Below are 22,445 nucleotides of genomic sequence, written 5' to 3'. Positions count from 1 at the left end.
TAGTGGAACTACATTAATGGCAACTGGTATGTGGCCCAGAATGACTAGAACTTCTCTTGCCATTGACTGATCTGTATTCAACAGTTTGAATACAAAGGAATTTGGGTATTTGCCCAGCATTTCAGGAGGAAAGCTCTCTCCTGTTGAGAATCTATCCATGTTCAAATGACTTAAATTTTATGTGAGGAACCTCAGTGTTGATATCTTGGAATTCACTAGGAATCCTAGTGATAGTAGCAGTTGCATTGATTTTTTTTTTTTGAGGGAGGTTAACATACCTTCCTTGGAGCTCACTATCACTAGCCAGTCCAGGTAATGGAAAGCTCGGATGCCTTATCTCCAATGTGCTGCTGCTATAGCCAGGCACTTGCTAATGAGAGGCTGAAGGGGAATACTCTGTACTGATAATGGGAAGAGCCCATCATTGAAGCACATGTATTGCCACTGGGAGGAATAAATGGCAATATGAGTATAAAAATCCATAGGATCCAGAGCACATACCCATTCCCCACTCTGGATGAAGGACAGGATTTTGTGGTGGGTATTCATTTTGAATTTCTCACAGAGTATAGTCTTGGCTTTTGAGAGGGTAAATCTGAGAGAGAAGGTTTTTTTTACTTTTCTATGATATCTACCCTTCTGAAAGCTCGGTAATCTTTCTCTTCCTTGGCCTACATTAGGGTGTGAAGGATTTTTTAGGCATGGTGTTAAGAAGAAATATTTCTCCCATTAAGGCATCTGTTCCTGAGAACTTGTCTTTCTTCAGAAGGGTCTTGAATCTCAATTCCATTAAGGTATAGGTAGCAGCTATAGCATATTTTTGGGGAAGGGTTCAAGACATTTCCCTGTTAACTCATCCTGAGATTTCTCATTTTCTCAGAGGAGTCAAACACATTAGACCTCTGTTTTTAGTTATTTATTTATTTATTTATACAGCTTTTCTATACCGTTATAGAGGGAACATGTCTCTATCTCTATGGTTAACACATTATTATAATAAAAACAATAAGAATAAGAATAGATTAGAATAAAATTACATCAAATCAACCAATACAAATAAAAATCTCACTAAAAATAGCTAAAATCATTATTTAAAATAGAAACAGTAAAGGAAGCGATAAAACAAAGTAAAACAAAATCACATCAATAACTCTCAATCTGCAATTTAAACTGCGTCTTATGAATTAATCCCATATTCTTGCTGAAAATACCAAGTTTTTTAGTCCTTTTTAAATGTTCTTAGGTTAGACTGAAGCCTCAGGTTTTGTGGTAAGGTATTCCATAATTTTGGACCTGCGATTGATATCGCACGGTCTCTTACCTCACTGAAGTGTGCAGATCTCACTGTGGGAACTGTAATATCCCTTCCCCACCCCCAGATCTCAATTTGGTTCTCAAGGCATTGAGGTCAGTCTCTCACTCAAGGATCTGACCTTGAAAGTGGTGTGTTTGTGGCAATATGTTCAGCAAGATGTTCAGCAAGATGGATTTTGGATAAGGAATCGGGCTAATTGTTGCAGAGAGAGGTTTCTGGTCTGTTCTCAAGAGAAGATGGTATTAGAAAAGCGATCAACCTTTTGCATTTATTTTTGTTCATCACACACGTATACTATCTAATTGCGCTACCACGATTTGCTATTGTCTTCTGATATTTATATATTTTTGTTTATCCCACACGTATACTATCTAATTGCGCTACCACGATTTGTCTTCTGATATTTATGTATTAATGTTATATGTTTATATGTATAATATATGAATATATTTATTATATATTTATATATATTGTCTTCTGATATTGGTCTACAATATCAGTCAACAATATTCTAGATCTTAACTACTATGACCAAAGCTTTACCTCTGATATATACTATAGCTGTTATCATTCCTCTACTACATCACTATTGTACCTTCCCATAGTATTATTGTACTTTCCCTGCTAAATGTCTGTAAACCGCCATGAAGGCTCCCACTGATTAGAAAAGCAATGACCAACCATTTGCACTTGCTCTGTTTATCTCACAGGTATGCTATTTAACTGTGCTCCCACGATTTGTAATTGTCTTCTGATATTTATATATAATAGCCTATAATATTTTAGATCTTAACTGCTATTACTAATGCCCATACTCTAATATATACTATTGCTGTTATCATTCCTTCACTATATCATTATTGCTATCACTCTTTCACTATATCATCATTGTACTCTTATAGCATTTTTGTACTTTCCTGGCTAAATGTTCACTCTATTTCCTATATCTACTATATCCTATATCATTGCTAAATGTTTACTGTATCTCCTATAACATTATTGTACTTTCCTTGCTAAATGTTTGTAAACAGTTATGAAGGTCCCAACTGATATGACGGTATAGAAAACCGAATAAACCTTAAACTAGTACCTTCTTTTCTGTTGAGAGTTGTCTGTTTCATATAAATTGAGTCATCTTGTTCCTGGTGTTTAGAAAGTCCTGTTGAGGGATGGCATAGTTTCTCCATTCACTCAGTGTTTTGGCCCTGTTGAGATGCCTGAATATAAATAAAACTTTCTTCAAATCAGACGATGTTTGTGTTGGTTGGGGTTCAAAGGAAGCATGCAACAGCTTCCAAGGCATGATTGCATAATAGGAGACTATTGCTCCAGCATATATCTGCACAGCCTTGATAGTTCACAATGGGAAAGACAGGAAACAGAAGAGTAGGATTAAATTGACAGTTTTCTCAGTGGAAGGGAGTGGACAGTGGAGTGCCTCAGGGATCTGTATTAGAACCTTACTTTTCAATATATTTATAAATGATCTGGAAAGAAATATGACGAGTGAGATAATCAAATTTGCAGATGACACAAAATTGTTCAGAGTAGTTAAATCACAAGCAGATTGTGATAAATTGCAGAAAGACCTTGTGAGTCTGGAAAATTGGGCATCCAAATGGCAGATGAAATTTAATGTGGATAAGTGCAAGGTAATGCATAGAGGGAAAAATAACCCATGCTATAATTACACAATATTGGGTTCCATATTAGGTGCTACAACCCAAGAAAGAGATCTAGGCGTCATAGTGGATAACACGTTGAAATCGTCGGTTCAGTGTGCTGTGGCAGTCAAAAAAGCAAACAATGTTGGGAATTATTAGAAAGGGAATGGTGAATAAAACGGAAAATGTCATAATGCCTTGAATACTGTGTACAATTCTGGTCGCCGCATCTCAAAAAAGATATAATTGCGATGGAGAAGGTACAGAGAAGGGCTACCAAAATGATAAGGGGAATGGAACAGCTCCCCTATGAGGAAAGACTAAAGAGGTTAGGGCTGTTCAGCTTAGAGAAGAGACGGCTGAGGGGGGATATGATAGAGGTGTTTAAAATCATGAGAGGTCTAGAACGGGTAGATGTGAATCGGTTATTTACTCTTTCGGATAGTAGAAAGACTAGGGGGCACTCCATGAAGTTAGCATGGGGCACATTTAAAACTAATCGGAGAAAGTTATTTTTTACTCAACGCACAATTAAACTCTGAAATTTGTTGCCAGAGGATGTGGTTAGTGCAGTTAGTATAGCTGTGTTTAAAAAAGGATTGGATAAGTTCTTGGAGGAGAAATCCATTACCTGCTATTAAGTTCACTTTGGGGCGGATTTTCAGAGCCCTGCTCGCGTAAATCCGCCCAAAACCGGGCGGATTTACGCGAGCAGGGCCCTGCGCGCCGGGAAGCCTATTTTACATAGGCCTCCCGGCGCGCGCAGAGCCCCGGGACTCGCGTAACTCCCGGGGTTCTCCGAGGGGGGCGTGTCGGGGGCGGGCCCGGTCATCGCGGCGTTTCAGGGGCGTGTCGGCAGCGTTTTGGGGGCGGGTACGGGGGCGTGGCTACGGCCCGGGGGCGTGGCCGCGCCCTCCTTACCCACCCCCAGGTCGCGGCCCGGCGCACAGGAGGCCCGCTGGCGAGCGGGGATTTACGCCTCCCTCCGGGAGGCGTAAATCCCCCGACAAAGGTAGGATGGGGGTTTAGACAGGGCCGGGCGGGTGGGTTAGGTAGGGGAAGGGAGGGGAAGGTGAGGGGAGGGCAAAGGAAAGTTCCCTTCTAGGCCGCTCCGATTTCGGAGCGGCCTAGGAGGGAACGGGAGTAGGCTGCTCGGCTCGGCGCGCGCAGGCTATACGAAATCGATAGCCTTGCGCGCGCCGATCCAGGATTTTAGCCAATACGCGCGACTACGCGCGTATCTACTAAAATCCAGCGTACTTTTGTTTGCGCCTGGAGCGCAAACAAAAGTAGGCTGTTCGCGCTCGTCTGAAAATCTACCCCTTAGAGAATATCCACTGCCATTAGCAATGGTAACATGGAATAGACTTAGTTTTTGGGTACTTGCCAGGTTCTTATGGCCTGGATTGGCCACTGTTGGAACAGGATGCTGGGCTTGATGGACCCTTGGTCTGACCCAGTTATGGCATTTTCTTATGTTCTTATGTTCCTTCTCACGCCCTATGCACCCAAGACTTCTTGGTGGAATATTGGGCAGTGTTTCCAGGGGATATTTACAGAGTGGTGGGTGTGGATCTTCCTTCTAATCTATAATGCCTGGAAAAAGAATATATTTGCAGGCCAAAATGGTGGCATGGGAGTTGAGAGCTGCATTGACTTCCCTCCCACCTGTTATAGAGAGCTTGGGTAATGTACCACTGGTCTTTTAAGAATGCTGAAGAAGATGACATTTATATATAACATTAATTTATTTTCCTTCAGTCCTAACCAGACTAGTCCAGGACCCAAGAAGGAAGAATGTGACTCTGGAGTTAGGGGTTCCATGATGGGAAAGTGCTGCTGTTCCAATGCAGGAATTTGTTAAAAATAGAGGAAAAGAATGAAGGGAGAAAGTGTTTATAATCTGTTCTAGATGTTTGGAATCCCCAGTAGTTTTTCTTTTAAATTTATGAATTATAGAATTAAATCAAAGCCATAACTTGTACAAAAATAGCATATAGAGACCTCAAGAACACAAAACATATTTTCAAAAAATCATGATTACTCTTATGCTCAGTCAGACCACAAAGGGGAGAATTCCAATTTGAAATAAGAAACAAAAAAACCCATAAAGGAATTAAAACTGAAGAGAGAGGGGAAAGACACTCTTCTACAAATGCACCTAACTCTTTTGGGAGGCAGGAACTTCCAAGCCTGCAATAGACCGAGCAAGATCTGGCAGACGCTTATCATTAAGAAATACTGTCAATAGTAAAGGTTCAAAAATTTTATTTTCCTAGCGTGTAGCAGATGAACTCAGGACCAATGGGTATAGTGTACTCCTGTTAGCAGTTGGAGGCGGATCAGATTTCAATCTGACGTCAGCCCCTAGTACATATACCCCTGCAGGAAGTGCAGCTCTTCAGTATTTTCCGTCTGCATAGCAGTTAGGACTATCTGCACGCTCTCACAGCGTTAGAACCAAATTCAAAGAAGAAAAACCAAAATTAAAGGAGAAACCTACCTGAAGAGGAGCCCCGTTCTCCTGTGGTGATACCCTCGGGTCCCTCCCCCAGTTGAGATTCCCGAGGTGATTTTCGTGGTCCCTCGGAGGTGAGCTTCAGTCCAGCAGCCGAAATCGCGGCGAGGACCTAGCCCAGATCCTCGGGCGCGGCTGAGAGGCAGCAGGTGTACCCTCAAGCACGGCAGTGAAGGTATTTGCCCTCTCCCCCCCGCAGCCAGAAAACCGCCCGGGACGAAACCGGGAAGCACCGAAGACAAGATAAGGTAAAAATCTTCTGCTTGAATCTGGTCTCCGAGTATCGAGGAGGAGCACAGGTCACTCGGCCGGGACCAGTGCCACCGGGTTGATCCGCCCTAGCAGGGCCAGGCCCCAACCATTTCCAAGGGTCTACCCACGTGGAGCCCCTTCGAGGGGGTCGCCATATTGCCTGCGTGCTCGCCATCGCCATCTTGGGCCCTATTCGCCGCGCCGTTCGGCCCGAGCACACAAACCCGAGCTAGGTGCACAAAGCACATGTGCGCATAGACTTACACGCACATAATCCTTGTGCGCATAAGTTGCATGCACAAGAGCCGGGCGCACAAGATTACGCACACCCTGCACGCCTACCGAGCTGTGCGCGTATCTTTGGCTGGACACACCGCTGCACGCACAACTCACACGCACATCTTAGGCGCATCGGAGTGCATAAGAGTTTACGCGCTAACAGCATGGCACCACCAGAAACCAGGAATAAAGGCCAAGGCCTCTACCCAGCATGCCACATCAGAGCTGCACAAAGCGAGGAGGCCGACGCCCTGTGCACTCAGTGTGAGGAGGCCCTGGGAGATCCAGTTCAGGGCCAATCCCACCCAGGGCCGAGTACTAGCTCCTCAGGGGGTACCCCGGACCTAGCAGACCCCAGGGGGACCTCCCCCACAGACGGGGACCCCCAGGGAACCAGCGCCCCTCAGCTTGGATCCAGCGTCTATCTCATGGGTGGAGTTCTTCAAAGGGACTCTCGCCTTTGTTCAAATGCAAACTGAACCTCTGCTGAGCAGCCACATGCTCCACCGGAGGACCCTTGTGCTCCAGGCCCTTCAAGACCTAGACACAGGCTCCCACTACCCAGAAACCCCACCTATGGGGACACTGACATCTCTAAAGAGGAAGCCGAGCCCCTAGAAGAGGAGGAGCTCCCCCCGGGGACAAAGCCTCACCGAACCATGAGATGCTTCTTCACAAAGGAAGAGCTCCCGGACCTAGTCACCCAATGTCTGACGAAGCTCGTTATCCTGGGCCCAGGTACTTCGGGGGAACCTAAACCGAACCCCCTGCTTGGAGGGTCTTCGCCAGACTTCTCACCATTTCCCTCTGCTACAAGCGGCACAACAGCTGATTGACCTGGAATGGAATGCTCCGGAGTCCATTTCATTTAATAAAATTTATTAATCGCCTAACACTAGAAGGCCTAGGCGATATACATGATAAACATACATAATAATAAAAACAAAAACATAAATATTACACTCATATATATAGGTTTCATAGAAACCATATCATATTATTCCAGTCTACCATTAGGGACTTATCCCTAAAAATTCACTAAATTACATACCTGAAGTAAATTTGACAGGGAGATTCAACAATTAACACTCCATGATTTCACAGTAATATTGTAAAACATTCACATTGTAATTATACAATATTAAATGCTCGAGTAAGCAAATAGCTCTTAAATGCCATCTTGAATTTTTTAACATCTTCCAACACACGGATTTCAAAAGGGATGAGGTTCCATTGAACTGGAGCTGCGATGGAAAAAGAAGTTTCTCTAGTATTAAAGAGTCGTGCCTGACGGACTGTAGGAATTTCTAATAAATTTAATTGTGAAGATCTTAAAGATCTGACAGGTTTGTAAATTCGTAAAAGTGCATTAAACCAAACAGTCGACTCTGAAACACGTAGTTTAAACACTATCATGCCTATCTTGAAAATTATGCGCTCATGAACGGGTAGCCAATTAAGTTTAGCTAAAACAGGAGAAATCCTGTTTTAGCTAAACTTAATTGGCTACTTAATTGGCTACTTTCAAAGGGGGACGAGCTTTGGCAGCCATGTACCCCCTGGACCCGGCAACCAAAGATCTTCTTACATAGAAGGGACAGCAGAAGAAGACCAAACGGCCCATCCAGTCTGCCCAGCAAGCTTTCACACCTATTTGTTTTCATAATCTGTTACTCTGACCGTTGAGGTCAGGGCCCTTATTAGTAACTATTTGGTTCCAATTCCTTTCCACCCCCACCATCGATGCAGACAGCAGTGCTGGAGCTGCATTTAAGTGAAGTATCTAGCTAATTGGTTTGGGGTGGTAACCGCCGTAATAAGCAAGCTACTCCCATTTGTTTACCCTGCATGTGCAATTCAGCCATTGTTGGTTGTCTGAATAAAAATCCTCTTTACTTAATTCCCTCTGTTGCTGAAGCAGTGAGCTGCGCTGGATACTTATTCCAAGTCAAGTATCATGCTTAATTGATTCGGGGTAGTAGCTACCGTAACAAGCAAGCTACACCCATGCTTATTTGTTTACCCAGACTTTGTAATTCATTCCTTGTTGGTTGATGCTGATATAAATCATCTTTTCTTCATTTTCCCTGCCGTTGAAGGAGAGAGCTATGCTGGATGTGCATTGAAAGTGAAGTATCAGGCTTAATTGATTCGGGGGTAGTAAAGCGCCATAACAAGCCAGCTACTCCCTTGCTTATCTGTTTACCCCAGACTATGTAATTCATTCCTTGTTGGTTGATGCTGATATAAATCATCTTTTCTTCATTTACCCTGCCGTTGAAGGAGAGAGCTATGCTGGATGTGCATTGAAAGTGAAGTATCAGGCTTATTTGATTTGGGGTAGTAACCGCCATAACAAGCAAGCTACTCCCCTGCTTTTTTGTGGATGCAAATCCTTTTTTCCACATTTCCTCTTGCCATTGAAGCATAGAGCAATATTGGAGTCGCATTAACTGTGTGTATGTTTATTGAATAAAGATATTAATCTCCAGGTAGTAGCCGTCATTCCCGCAAGCAAGCCACCCCTTGCCTCTTCTCTTCATTCACATCCTCTAGACTTTATGGATCCACAGTGTTTATCCCACGCCCCTTTGAAATCCTTTACAGTTTTGGTCTTCACCACTTCCTCCGGAAGGGCATTCCAGGCATCCACCAACCTCTCCGTGAAGAAATACTTCCTGACATTGGTTCTGAGTCTTCCTCCCTGAAGTTTTAAATCGTGACCCCTGGTTCTGCTGATTTTTTTGCAATGGAAAAGGTTTGTCATTGTCTTTGGATCATTAAAACCTTTCAAGTATCTGAAAGTTTGAATCATATCACCCCTGCTCCTCCTTTCCTCCAGGGTGTACATATTTAGATTCTTCAATCTCCTCATAAGTCCTTCTATGAAGACCTTCCACCTTTTTGGTCGCCCTTCTCTGGACCGCCTCCATCCTGTCTCTGTCCCTTTGGAGATACAGTCTCCAGAACTGAACACAGTACTCCAGGTGAGACCTCACCAAGGACCTGTACAAGGGGATTATCACTTCCCTTTTCTTACTCGATATTCCTCTCTCTGTGCAGCCCAGCATTCTTCTGGCTTTAGCTATCGCCTTGTCACATTGTTTTGCCGATTTCAGATCATTAGAGACTATCACCCCGAGGTCTCTCTCCTGCTCCGTACATATCAGCCCTACTCCCCCCATCAAATACAGTTCTTTCGGATTTCCACACCCCATGTGCATGACTCTGCACTTCTTGGCATTGAATCTCAGCTGCCATATCTACGACCATTCTTCCAGCTTACTTAAATCTAGTCTCATTCTCTCCAGTCCTTCCGGCGTGTCCACTCTGTTGCAGATCTTAGTGTCATCCGCAAAAAGACAAACCTTACCTTCTATCCCGTCCGCAATGTCGCTCACAAAGATATTGAACAGGACCGGTCCCAACACCGATCCCTGCGGCACTCCGCTCAACACCACTCTTTCTTCAGAGTAAGTTCCATTTACCATCACACATTGTTTTCTGTCTGTCAACCAGTTTGCAATCCAGGTCACCACCTCGGCACTCACTCCTAAGCTTCTTATTTTATTCACCAGTCTCCTGTGCGGGACCGTATCAAAAGCCTTGCTGAAATCCAAGTAGATGACATTGAGCGCTCTTCTTGATCCAATTCCTTAATTACCCAGTCAAAAAAGTCAATCAGATTTGTCTGACAGGATCTTCCTCTGGTGAATCCATGCTGCCTCTGGTCCAGCAATTGTGACTGTAGATAGTTCACTATTCTTTCTTTCAACAGTGATTCCATTACTTTTCCCACCACCGAGGTGAGGCTGACCGGTCTGTAGTTACCAGCCTCTTCTCTGTTCCCACTCTTGTGAAGCGGGACCACCACCGCTCTTCTCCAATCACTCGGCACCACTCCTGTTTCTAAGGATCTATTGAACAGGTCACACAGCGGACCCGCCAGCATATCTCTAAGCTCCCTCAGTATCCTGGGATGAACCTCATCAGGCCCCATGGCTTTGTCCACTTTGTTTCCCCAGCTCTTCCCATACATTCTCTACTGTAAATGAAGTTACATCTACTCCATTCCTCTCCAGTTTCTTGTTAACTAGAGACGGTCCTTCTCCAGGGTCCTCTTTAGTGAACACCGAACTGAAGTATTTGTTTAATATTTCTGCCATTTCTTTGTCTCTCTCCACACATTGATTCTTTTCATCTTTCAATTTCATTATACCACTTTGGACTTTTCTCCTTTCACTGATGTATCTGAAAAATGTTTTGTCACCTCTCTTTACCTCTTTGGCAATCCTTTCTTCTGCTTGACTTTTTGCCATCTTGATTACTTTCTTCATCTCCCTCAGTACTACCATATATTCTTAAACTAGGAACTGTTTCTGCCTGGTTTTGAACCAGGGACCTTTCGTGTGTGAGGCGAACATGATAACCACTACACTACAGAAACTCTTGCATGCCCAAGAGTTGATGCTATGGTCTGTGCGGTCTTGAAGCTCACCACTATCCCAGTGGAGGGAGGGGCAGCACTCAAGGATGCACATGATCGGGGTCTGGAATCCATCCTTAAACAGTCCTTGACGTAGCCGCTATGTCTCTACAAATTGCGGCCTGCTACACCGTAGTGACACGTGCCTGCTTATCCCAGACCAGGAACAACACCCCGGGAGAGATCATGGAACCCGCAGTATCATTCCTCACTGACACTGCTTCCGACCTAGTGCGCACAGCGGCCAGAGGAGTGTCGGCGGTGGCGGCCAGGAGGCCACTCTGGCTCCGAAGCTGGTCAGCCGACGCATCTTCCAAAACACGCCTCACAAGGATGCCCTTCAAAGGATCCCTCCTGTTCGGCAGCGAACTAGAGAAACTGGCCAACAAATGGGGCGAGTCCCCATTGCCGCGCCTGCCGGAGGATAAGACGAAGAAAAACCAGCGACCCTTCCCCAGGTCCTCCAGGGGCAGAAGTTCACAGCTCTTCAATCCTTACAGAAGCAACTATCAAGCGCCCCGCCCGACGGGCAGGAACCAGTCCTTTCGGAACAAGCACAAGAAGAGGGGAACCAACTCGGGTCCAGGCCCCAGCCGTACCCCACAATGAGATTCAGCCAACCCATCCAAGGGAAGAAGCCATAGGAGGCAGACTAGCCCTATTCTACCCGCAGATGGGGTCGAGATAACTTCAGACAAGTGGGTCTTAGCCATCATTCGGGAGGGGTACTACCTGGATTTTCTACGAATCCCTTCGGATAAGTTCGTGGAGTCTCCCTGCCACGACCTCTTCAAGAGGGTGGCAGTGGAAGCTACACTGTCCAGACTACTGGCCCTCGAGGCCATAACCCCGGTGCCTCCACAAGAAATAAATACTGGACATTATTCTATTTATTTTATCGTCCCCAAGAAAGAGGGAACATTCAGGCCCATCCTGGACCTCATGTCTGTCAACCGCCATCTGAGGATTCCCTGCTTCCGCATGGAAACCCTACGATCCGTAATAAAGGCGATACAACCGGGAGAGTTTCTCACATCCCTGGATCTGTCGGAGGCCTTACGTACACATCCCAATTCATCAGGAACACCAGCGCTACCTACGCTTCAAAGTTCTGGACCGTCACTACCAGTTCCGGGCACTACCCTTCAGGTTATCCACAGCACCCCGGACATTCACCAAGGTAATAGTGGTGGTGGCGGCAACACTGAGGAAGGAAGGAATCCTCGTACATCCTTATCTAGACGATTGGCTGATCAGGGCAAAGTCACTAGAGGAAAGCCAGCAAGCAACCAGCAGAGTCATAACTCTACTGGAGAGCCTAGGATGGGTGGTCAACACAAACAAAAGTTTTCTACAGCCCTCACAGTCGTTGAAATATCTAGGAGTCCGATTCGATACCAAAGAAGACAAGGTCAGCCTGACCCCCACAAGGAGATCAAAACTGTGGAACCGGTTGCAAACCTTGCTGAACGACCCTCATCCCACAGCATGAGATTACCTGCAAGTCCTCGGGCTGATGGCATCCACACTGGAAGTTGTTCCATGGGCACGAGCCTACATGAGGCCCCTAAAGCACTCACTTCTATCACGGTGGAACCCTCGGTCCCAGAACTACACCGTACGCCTATCACTCCCGGGCAGTGTCCGGACCCAACTACGGTGGTGGCTGCAGGCCAACCACATGAGTCGGGGTTCCAGACTATTCTCTCCAACCTGGACCCTACTCACTACAGATGCCAGTCTACGAGGTTGGGGAGCACACTGCGAGGAGTTAACCGCCCAAGGGCAGTGGAACGCAGAAGAGGCGGGATGGAACATCAACCGCATAGAAGCTCAGGCAGACTAGCCTGTCTGAGGTTCGCTCACAGACTTCGAGACAAAGTGGTCAGAGTAATGTCAGACAACGCCACAACAGTGGCCTACATCAACTGACAGGGGGGGGGGGGACCAGAAGGCAACAGGTGTCCCTGGAAATAGACCCCCTGATGGCATGGATGGAAGCAAATCTCCCGGAGATCTCAGCCGTCCACATCGCCGGGAAAGACAACATCATGGCGGACTACCTCAGCAGGGAAAGTCTAGACCCAGGAGAATGGAGGCTGTCGTCCACAGCCTTCCAAATGATAGTGAAATGGTGGGGGACACCGGACAGGGACCTTCTGGCAAACAGATCCAATGCCCAAGTACCCAGATACTTCAGCTGCATGCGGGAACCGCAGGACCAAGGGATCGATGCCCTGGTACAGACCTGGCCACCGGAGACCCTATTATACGCCTTCCCGCCGTGGCCCCTACTGGGCGCAATCATTCACAAGATACAGCTACACAGGGGACTAGTTCTTCTGGTGGCTCCGGATTGGCCAAGAAGACCGTGGTACGCAGACATGAGAAGACTGCTGGCAGGGAACCCCCTGCCACTATCTCCACACAGGGACTTGCTACAACAAGTTCCGATCCTCCACGAGGACCCAGCTCAATTCTCTCTTACGGTTTGGCCATTGAAAGGGCCCGCCTGAGAAAGAGTGGATACTCGGGGGCTGTTATCGACACCCTCCTCCGAGCAAGTTCTCCACATCGTTAACGTATATAAGAATTTGGATAGTATTTGAAGCCTGGTGCAAAGACCACCCCATCAAGCCACGCTCATTTAAAGTTCCCGAGATCCTGGAATTCTTACGGAACGGACTACAGAAGGGACTGTCCCTCAACTCCATCAAGTTACAGCTGGCCGCATTATCATGCTATGGCTCCAGGAGTGAGGGCGACAGCATAGCTTCTCACCCAGACGTGTCACGCTTCCTGAAAGGAGTCAAACACATTCGCCCACCACTAAAGTGGCCAGAGCCTCTGTGGAATCTCAATATCGTTTTGGATTTCCTAGCGGGAACCGCCTTCAGACCCCTCCGAGGCCTGTCTCTCCGCCTATTAACCTTAAAGACAGCCTTTTTGCTGGCAGTTTGTTCTGCCTGCCGCATCTCAGAGCTGCAAGCACTGTCCTGCCGTGAGCTGTTCCTCAGGCTCACCCCGGGATCCATCCAACTACGCACGGTTCCCTCGTCCTCCCCAGAGTGGTCTCACACTTCCATCTTAACCAGACCATCTCGCTACCATCGGCGGATAACTTGAACAGTTTCGAAGAAGCCCGTAGTCTATGCCACTTCAACATCGGCAGACTCCTATCCAGATATCTGGAAATGTCGGAACCCGTATGAAAAACAGACCACCTTTTCGTCCTTCACAGCGGAAGGAGACAAGGGGAAGCGGCCTCGCGGGCAACCATAGCCCACTGGACCAAGGAAGTTATCAGGGCGGCTAACGTAGAAGCAGGCAAGACATCGCCTCTACAGGTCAAGGCCCATTCTACCAGAGCCCAGGCAGTATCCTGGGCAGAAACTAGAATGCTGTCACCCGCCGAGATCTGCAGGGTGGCGACATGGTCCTCCATCCATACCTTCTCCAGATTCTGCTGTCTGGACTTTCAGGCTCGGGAGGACATGGCATTTGCAAGGACAGTACTAAGTGGGTCACAAGGAGCCTCCCACCCAGTTCGGGAGTAGTTTTTATACATCCCATTGGTCCTGAGTCTATCTGCTACACGCTAGGAAATGGAGAAATTACTTACCTGATAATTTCGTTTTCCTTAGTGTAGACAGATGGACTCAGCATCCCACCCTTGGCTGTGCTACACATGGTCTTTCAAATGATTTAAGGGTAAGCCATGTTTTCATTTACCTAGGGCATCCACCCTGCCAGATGACAAAGCTTTCCGGTTGAGTACACTGGCGGTCTCCAGCTATAGTCAATCAACCAATCCAAGCTAATCAAGTTAATCAAGTTATAACGTTTAACCAAGTTATGAAGTTATTCAAGTTAATCAAGTTATTTAAGTTAAACAATCAGTCAGTCACACATATATCCACAATGCTTTTCGAGGAGAATACTGAAGATCTGCAGGGGTACATGTACTAGAGGCTGACGTCAGATTGAAATTTGATCCGTCTCCAACTGCTAACAGGAGTACTCTATACCCATTGGTCCTGAGTCCATCTGTCTACACTAAGGAAAACGAAATTATCAGATAAGTAATTTCTCCATTTTACCCCCCTTAAATTTAACCTCACATTTACAGAGGAAATATAACCAAAATAAAGCCCCTAAAGCAATAAAACTAGGTCTCATCATCAAAAATCTTTTCCTTTTAACCTGCGTTGCCATAGCTACATCTGGAAACAGATACTTTAAAATCCCAAAAAGGGAATAGCTATATTACGAAAATACAATTTCATAATATTCTTTATCTGATTCAATTGCAAAAGTCACATCCTTCCTCTGATGATTGCTTTAAAAACGAGATAATTCAAAAGAGGTTGAAGATTTGTCTTTCATTTGTGGATCTTTAGAAAACAAACTGGTAAATAATACACCTTTGAGACTGGGGGGAGCACATTTTCAGAAAATTCTCAAAATATCTGTGCAGCATCTCTTAGCAAAATTTATTAACTGAATGTTATGTCGCCGGGCGACATTCTCTAAATTTTCTACTTTATTTTTCAGATATAAATGCCCTCTGAAACGACTCCCACAGACTCTTGTAAGGCTGTCTCTCTAATTTTGATTTGTTCCACCTTATGAAATACCCCATTTATTTGCAATTGCAAAGAATTTACAGCCCCTGAAAGGTTCCTGATGTTGGGAAACAAAATGGGCCACATGCAAGGAGAGTTTCATAATAGCTTCCCACATTGCATCAAGTGTTATAGTAGAAGGCTTAATAAAAACCAGTGGAAGTACCTCAGGCTTTGAAATATTTTGAGGTGAAGAAGGAAGTGAAACTACACCACAGCAAGAACTTGCCACCTCCACGCGCAAAGCCAAACCGCCTGAAATTCCTGCCAGAAGTCGGCTCCACATCTCAGTGGCAGTATGATGTCTGGGCGCCACAGAGAAGAACCGCTAGTGTCTAGGCTAATCAAAAATGTCCGGGTTGGGGAGGCCTATGGTGCTGCTCTGGGGAAAGCGAAGTCTGTGACTGGGGCTGCGATTGAGGAACTTTAATTCATAACGTTGCCCAGCAATAGCTCAGTGGAGTTTTCCGGCTCCAAAATAGATGTTTGTCCATTGGGCCAACTTGCGTAGAGGTTGCCGACATGTCAGAAAACACTCTTGCCTTGCCCTGTTTCTTGCCCATAAAATGCAATGAAAAATTTTTTTAGAAGGTTCTTCAGAGCTCATTCCTCTAACTTGCAGCCAATCGTGGAATTCTCCAAGATACCGCTCTAGGGTGGTTATTTTATTGAAGACTTGGTTATGAAATTTAGGGAAGAGGAAAGGTAGCTTTAAGTTTTCTCTGTCTCCATCTGCTGGCAGGGGGAGCAAACCTAGACTAGTCTGGTAGGCCTAAATTAGAGGAAATTAACGGTAAGTATAAATTCCACCTTAATCATACTGCCACTTGTCATGGGTGATTATTATTAAGGATTCAAACTCTTGCCATTCAGGAATTAAAATAGATGTTTTAGTACCTCATTGTTTTTCTTTTGTAGCATAGGTAATTAGTGGCATATATGATTCTTCTCTGTCCCAGAACCCTACTGCATGACTCCATCACATGCCCAATTACTGACATTTCCATTATTTTAAATATTTTTCTCTCCTTTATCTGTACTATTTGTGTTTGATTTCTGTAGTATTGTAACTTTGTGTGTGGATGCAGTATGTGAGACAGTTACTAATCACAAACTGATGGTGCTCAACTGATTAGTGACGCTGTTGCTCAGGTGACTTTTATAATGGATCATTTCACCCTGATTTTCTGGCTTTGTTGTTGGCAGGTATCACTTCTGTGAGAAGTGTTTCACTGAGATCCAAGGAGAGAATGTTACTCTTGGGGATGATCCTTCACAGCCACAAACGTAAGTAACCCATATGAAAACTTTTTGTTTTGCTACTTGATAATTATAGATTTCTCTCTTGTGATGGCCAAATAGTTTGCCAGAGATGTTTCTGATTCTAGTGGTGGTGGCAGCAAGGAACTTCTGTATATTTGGCCTTTTAATTGCATGATTTGTCAGTGCATGGCAACTGTTATAAGTACAAAAGTTCTCTTATCACCATTAATTAAACATTAATAGTGTACAGGCTTGTTGACTACTGGAATATTTCAGTGCCCTGAAGTCAGGTTCTGTAACATGCAAAAAGAGTAAGAGACAAAGTTCTAAACAGCATTCTGAGGATTCTTGGGATTGATGGGAAAATATTTGTTTAAAAGAAAACTTGCTAGGCTAGATACAATATAGAAATGTATTTTGCTCTTATATAAAGTCTGCTTCAGTTAAACTCAACATGATGAGCTATAATTAAATTTTGCTGCATTATGATCAAAATTTGACAATCCAGTTGTAAAGTGGTAAAAAGTCTGCAATATGTATTATGTTTGAGCAGGTATATTTTTGCCTGTTTAGGTTGGCTTAATAATCAGGTTTCTGAGGCTTTTGATTTCGGATGTGTTTAAAACTATTGGGCGACTACTGGTAGTAGGTATTTAGGATTGCAATGATGCAATGTTTATACCTCTAGACTTAAGTCCAACAAGCCCTTTCAACATGCTGATCAAATAATTTGATTTCAGCTATTCACAATAGTAATGTTAAAAAGGAATGACAGCCTAAACTTTTCATTGCAGCTAAAATACTTTACATTTTTAGTAAAGATTGTTTTATACTTTTACTTTTTGTACCATTGTCAGGCTGTGGTTTTGAAGCTTAAAAGAAAAAGGAGTGAGGGTAGATAAAGTACTATTGTTAACCTTTTATGTGCAATTATCGGTGTTGGGTACAGTGTCTGTTTTCTAACTCCCTTCCTAATGCTGAAGCAAGGCAACTACAAGAATACATTGGAACATAATTGGAAGCCTAGGATTGGTCTGAAATCTCATGATAAAGTGGAGTTAGAATGACAACACTGGGGCTTGAATGAATACATTTCTTGTTGGTATATTTTTTTCAGTTTTGTCTGACTGTCACTTTGTCAGTATTTATTTTAAATAACTTTTCATTGTGTTGTTCTGTTTTTTTGTATGTTTTTAATGTTGATCACAATGCACAGAAGTAATTGCAGTGCCGCTTTAAACCTCATACATCAAAACATAATAACTGATAGTTCGAGTTACACGTTTCCCAGGTCGATCCAGAAAGAAAGATCCAATCCTGGTTTTGCCCTATTGGATGTATAAAATTGTACTTTTGATTCTCTGTTGACGAGCAGGGCTAAATTAGCCATGACATGTGGGTGACGTCATCTGACAGTGTCCAATGGACCCATCTCATTGAGCTCAGCACAATTTTAAAGGTGAATTTTAAAAGTCCGGGGCATGCCAGAACTGGGAGAAGCGCGAGCATGTAGGGCTTACACGTGCCTGCCATATTGTAAAAGCTGCCTACATGCGTGCACATCTCCCAGTGCCATCTCACTCACTCAGAATCAAAAAGGGGCATGGTGTGGGTGAGGCACTGGCATTCCAGAGTGGGGCCAAGAGATGTGCATGCAGACTTTTTTTGCGCCTGGGCCCGCGCCCAGATCTAGTGCCACATAACTTTACTTCTGCTATGAAGGAGGTGTAAATTTAAAAAAAAAAGAAAAAGCAATTCCTGTGGTGTTTAAAGGGTCTGGGGAAACTTGGGGGGGGGGGATACAGGCTTTTAAACCAGTGGAGTCTGGAGGGACCTAGCTGAACAAACTGATGGATGAACTGGTGAAACTGACCTTAGCGTGCATGGATGCACACTGGTTATAAAACTCTGACTTCTGCGGCTGAAACCCGATTTGCGTGGTTGAATGTGCCTACTTGCAAAATTAGGTACACACATGCGCATGCCAAGGTTATTTTATAATGTATTCGTGCATATGTTATAAAATTGTTGCGTCCTTGGGGTCATGGATCAGTGTTTTCCCTTTACCCTTATCAGATGGGAATTCTGTCAGATTCTTTACTGGAATTGTTGCAGAATTCATCACCACCTGAGGACCTCTGCTATTCCAAGCTCCTAGATAAGTTGGCAAAAGTATTAAATATTAATGTTAAGGGGACTGCGGAGAAGAGAGAGGAGGTCCTGACCTGCTGGAGAATTGCCCTCAACTATTCCGAAGTGCTGATTCTATCTTGCCTCGATGGAGTTCCAGCTCTTAGCCAGCCCTGGGCGTCCTGACGTCATTCTTTCGGGATGCTGAGAGCGGCCTTCATAATTGGGCCTGCGGCGGCACACAGCCACCTCCAGCACATTGCCGAAGCCATGCTCGCCAAAGGGGCGCACGGCTTTGCCCAGTTGTGGAGCCTTTTTGATGTCCGTTGCTGCTGTTCACTTTGAAGACTTCTTTAAGTTCCTCTCCCTCCTTCTGTTATTTCTTGTCAGCATCAATCTGTTTAGTCATATGGGGAAGAAGAGGAAGGGGGACTGTTTGGGTTTTCCCCTCCAACCCTATAGTTCCTCCCCCTTCTGTGTACCAGACGACTATCAATGGGTTTTTGCAGCCTTTGATTACCAGTACACCATCAGGGCTGTTTCAGCTTAGCATGGGGGTTCCTGCTGCTTCTTCAGGGAATTCCATCTCCTTCAGCCCTGACCTCTGCCTACCACCTAGATTGGACTCTGCGCCTTTATCAGGTTCGCAGGAGATTTTGCCTCAGCCTATAAGTGCTATACAGGCTTCTCCTGTGGTGGGGGAACCTGACTTTTTGGACTCCCAGGTTCTGCCTGATGCTTCTAATGCCTTGGTGGCATCTGTTCCTGGTACCTCTTCTAATCTTCCTGAGAGACCTGCGCAGATTACCATGGAAACACTCTGGACTGCTATCAAGGGACTGCAAATCTCTCTTGGGTCCAAAATTGAAAATATTTTTATGCTTGTTGGTTCCATTCAGTCTCAGGTTTTGGGGCATGATACAGCTATTAAGGGTAATTTAGAACGTATTTCTTATTTGGACAAGCAATGTGAAACATTAGGTAAAAGTGATATAGCATTAATTAAAGGGCAAGAATTTAATCAAGGTTTAGAAGCTTTAGAAAATAATTCAAGGAGGTTGAATTTGAGAATTCTTAATTTTCCTAAGTCAATTAGTATTTCTCCTATTGAAATGCTTAGGAAATTTTATGTGGAGGTACTTAAGGTACCACATGATTCTATTCCACCTATTACTAAGGCCTTTTATATTTCTTCTAGGCCATCTGCTGGGAGAAGTAACTCCCCTATACAACCCAATGTATTAGATAATTTAACAGCTATGCTCCAGGATTCTCAGGTTGATATTGAGGGCTTTGCTACTTTGTTAGTGGTATTTGACCTGGAACCTGATACAATTTGGACCATGAAAATGTTCTTTTGTGCCTCAGATAAAAGGTTTTTTGGCCGACAGCTTGCAATATTCCTGACATAGCTAAAACGGAAAAAATTATCTGCAAAAAAAGTGCTAGATATGGGTGCTTCATTTCTTCTCCAATTTCCTTGAAATTGTGTTGTTAAATTGGGTACTCTTAAATATATCTTTTTTGATTCAGATCAGTTAGAAGGTTTTTTGCAGAATAGAGAGAGACCCTTGTCTATTTCTTCTTAAAATTTGTAGATAGAGTCCAAGATTTAGTGGATTGTAAACATTTTTCTGGTCATTATTTCCTTTTATTGATTTTTCTATTTAATTATAGCCCCCTATTTGAGATCTCATTAGGATGATTGCTTAGTTTTATTTTCTTGTATTTTTCTTTGTTTCTTTTCTATGATTGTTTGATATTCTATGTATGTCAAGTTATGACTTGAATTTTGGAAATTTATGAAAATAAGGAGTTAAAAAAAATATTAATGATAAGAAGATGATGAATCAAAGAACAGAGGGTTTTTGTAGCTCCTTGAGCCCCTGTAGGATTCTAGGAGCAAATCTGTTATAGACTGCTCAGAGACTTGCAATCCAGAATTTGACAGAATCCCACCATGTGCCTGCCAGTGGCCAGGAAGTTGGATCTTAAATATAGAGTGCAGCAAACCCCTGGGTTTGATATGATATCATTTCTGCATTATTCAATTGTGGTGGAGTAAGCTCTCAAGAGGACAAAGAAAACTAGGATTTCTAACATTTTGCTAGGTAAAGACCCCAAGTTACTAAACATTTGAGGGGAAAAGGTGCTTCAAGGTTCCATGCTGAGCACACCAGCTGTATATGGTTTCTTATTTAAATGAATGTATCAAAAAGATGAAGCCCATCACACAGTCTTTAGACCTAAAACAGGTCACGTAAGATAGATAAGGACATCGAGGAGTGTGAGCAACATTTGGTACACTCCATATATGAAGTTTTTGACACCACTCTGAGCACTTCGATGGCTACCAGTGGGCTCTGCAGGCTGCTTGGTTGCGTGCCAGCAGTCTGAGAGAAGATGTCCATGACTGGGTTGCAGATGTCCTTTGCTTAGGAGGACAATTTGTTCATGAACAAAGTCAGAGACTGGCATAGATTAAGGAGCACCAGGCTGCTAACCAATGTCTGTCAGGAAGAGGAGGCGACTAACTTCCAGTTCCCAGACACCAGATGCCCTTTGCAGCAGCAACAGCTTCCTGCCAAAGGCATCCAAGGGAATGGCATCATCTTAGAACCCCACAATAGCCACAAGGAAAACTTGGATCCAGTTTTTTGACATAACTCAAGCCCGGCTCACTGACGCATCTGATGTGGAGAAGGAGATTACTAAGGATTGCTTAGTTCTGAAAATTGTGGATTGTGATTAGTATTTGCACTTCTCTCGCTTATCCATTGACCCAATGATTTTCAGTGTTCAATTCAGACCCATCTTGGTTGGCCCAGTTTCATCTGGAGGTGGAGTTGCTCCCTCAGCAGAGAGTGATAAACCGAGCTTCTCCCCAAGACAGGGATTTTACTCCCATCACTTTCTAATTCCCAAGAAGATTAGGGGCTGAGGATTATTCTAGATTTATGGACACTGAGCAAACTCTTGATGTGGGAAAATTCAAAATGAGCTCCTTTACATGATTCTTCTGTTCATTTATCTGGGCAATTGGATGTTTACCCTGGATCTCAAATACATCTATACTCTTATGCCACTTCATCATTTGCATTGGAGGCAGCTCATATTTGTAGTGGGGTGGACTCATTACCCGTATAAAATCCTTTCTTTTTGCCTATCTGCAGTCCCAAGTATATTCTTTGTGCTTGGTGGTGATAGCGGCATACCTGCGCCAGATAGGAGTCTGCATCTTCCCCTACCTTTCTACCTGGATGATTGATAGGTGACCACTTCCTCTCAGTCGGGAGTTCTGGATTCCCTAGAGAAAACCATCTGGATACTAGTCCCTGGGTTTTCTGATCAAATCAAATTGAGCCTCATTCCTTTCTAGAGGATTCAGTTCAAGACCAAGAGTTCCTTCCAAGCAAAATAGCCTTAGTGATAAAGGGGCTGGTAAAAACCCTCCTGCAGTGGGACCAAGATAAGTCCTTGTCATCCTGGGACATATGGCAGCAGCAGTTGTCATCTCGTTCTCCCAATTGCATACGAAACTTACAAAGGAGCCTTTGATGCCAGTGGGATCAGCTGCAACAACTTTTGACCCACCATATCAAGATATCAGCCGGCATAACATCACCTTTGGTTCTGGATGCTGAAATCCCCATGACAATGCCATCTCATCCAATGATTTTGTTCACCAATGTATCTACCATGTGATGGGGAGCGTGGCTTGGACCCAAATAATATGGTCCTTAGTAGAATTAATGACTGGAAGGGGGACAGTAAGCAAATCTACGGCTCTCGTGCTAAACTTTCAAAAGGGAAACTTTGATAAAATGAGAAAAATTGTAAGAAAAAAACTGAAAGGAGCAGCTACAAAGGTAAAAAGCGTGCAAGAGGCGTGGTCGTTTAAAAAAAAAAAAAA

General features: G+C 44.3%; 1 protein-coding gene and 1 non-coding gene across 2 annotated transcripts in view; one reads left to right on the top strand and one right to left on the bottom strand.

The window, feature by feature from the left end:
- Positions 1 to 22,445, top strand: part of CREBBP (CREB binding protein) — a 918,877-nt gene that overhangs the window by 622,479 nt on the left and 273,953 nt on the right. The window contains exon 20 of the mRNA XM_029576620.1: positions 16,346 to 16,426. Coding sequence (XP_029432480.1) covers positions 16,346 to 16,426 — 81 coding nt within the window. The remainder of the gene's footprint in view (positions 1 to 16,345; positions 16,427 to 22,445) is intronic.
- Positions 10,403 to 10,475, bottom strand: TRNAV-CAC. Its single transcript has one exon. It is a non-coding gene; the product is annotated as a tRNA-Val (tRNA).

The sequence above is a fragment of the Rhinatrema bivittatum genome, chromosome 14 (genome assembly GCF_901001135.1).
Source record: "Rhinatrema bivittatum chromosome 14, aRhiBiv1.1, whole genome shotgun sequence".
Classification (NCBI taxonomy): domain Eukaryota; kingdom Metazoa; phylum Chordata; class Amphibia; order Gymnophiona; family Rhinatrematidae; genus Rhinatrema; species Rhinatrema bivittatum.
This window is presented reverse-complemented; position numbering and strand designations above follow the sequence as displayed.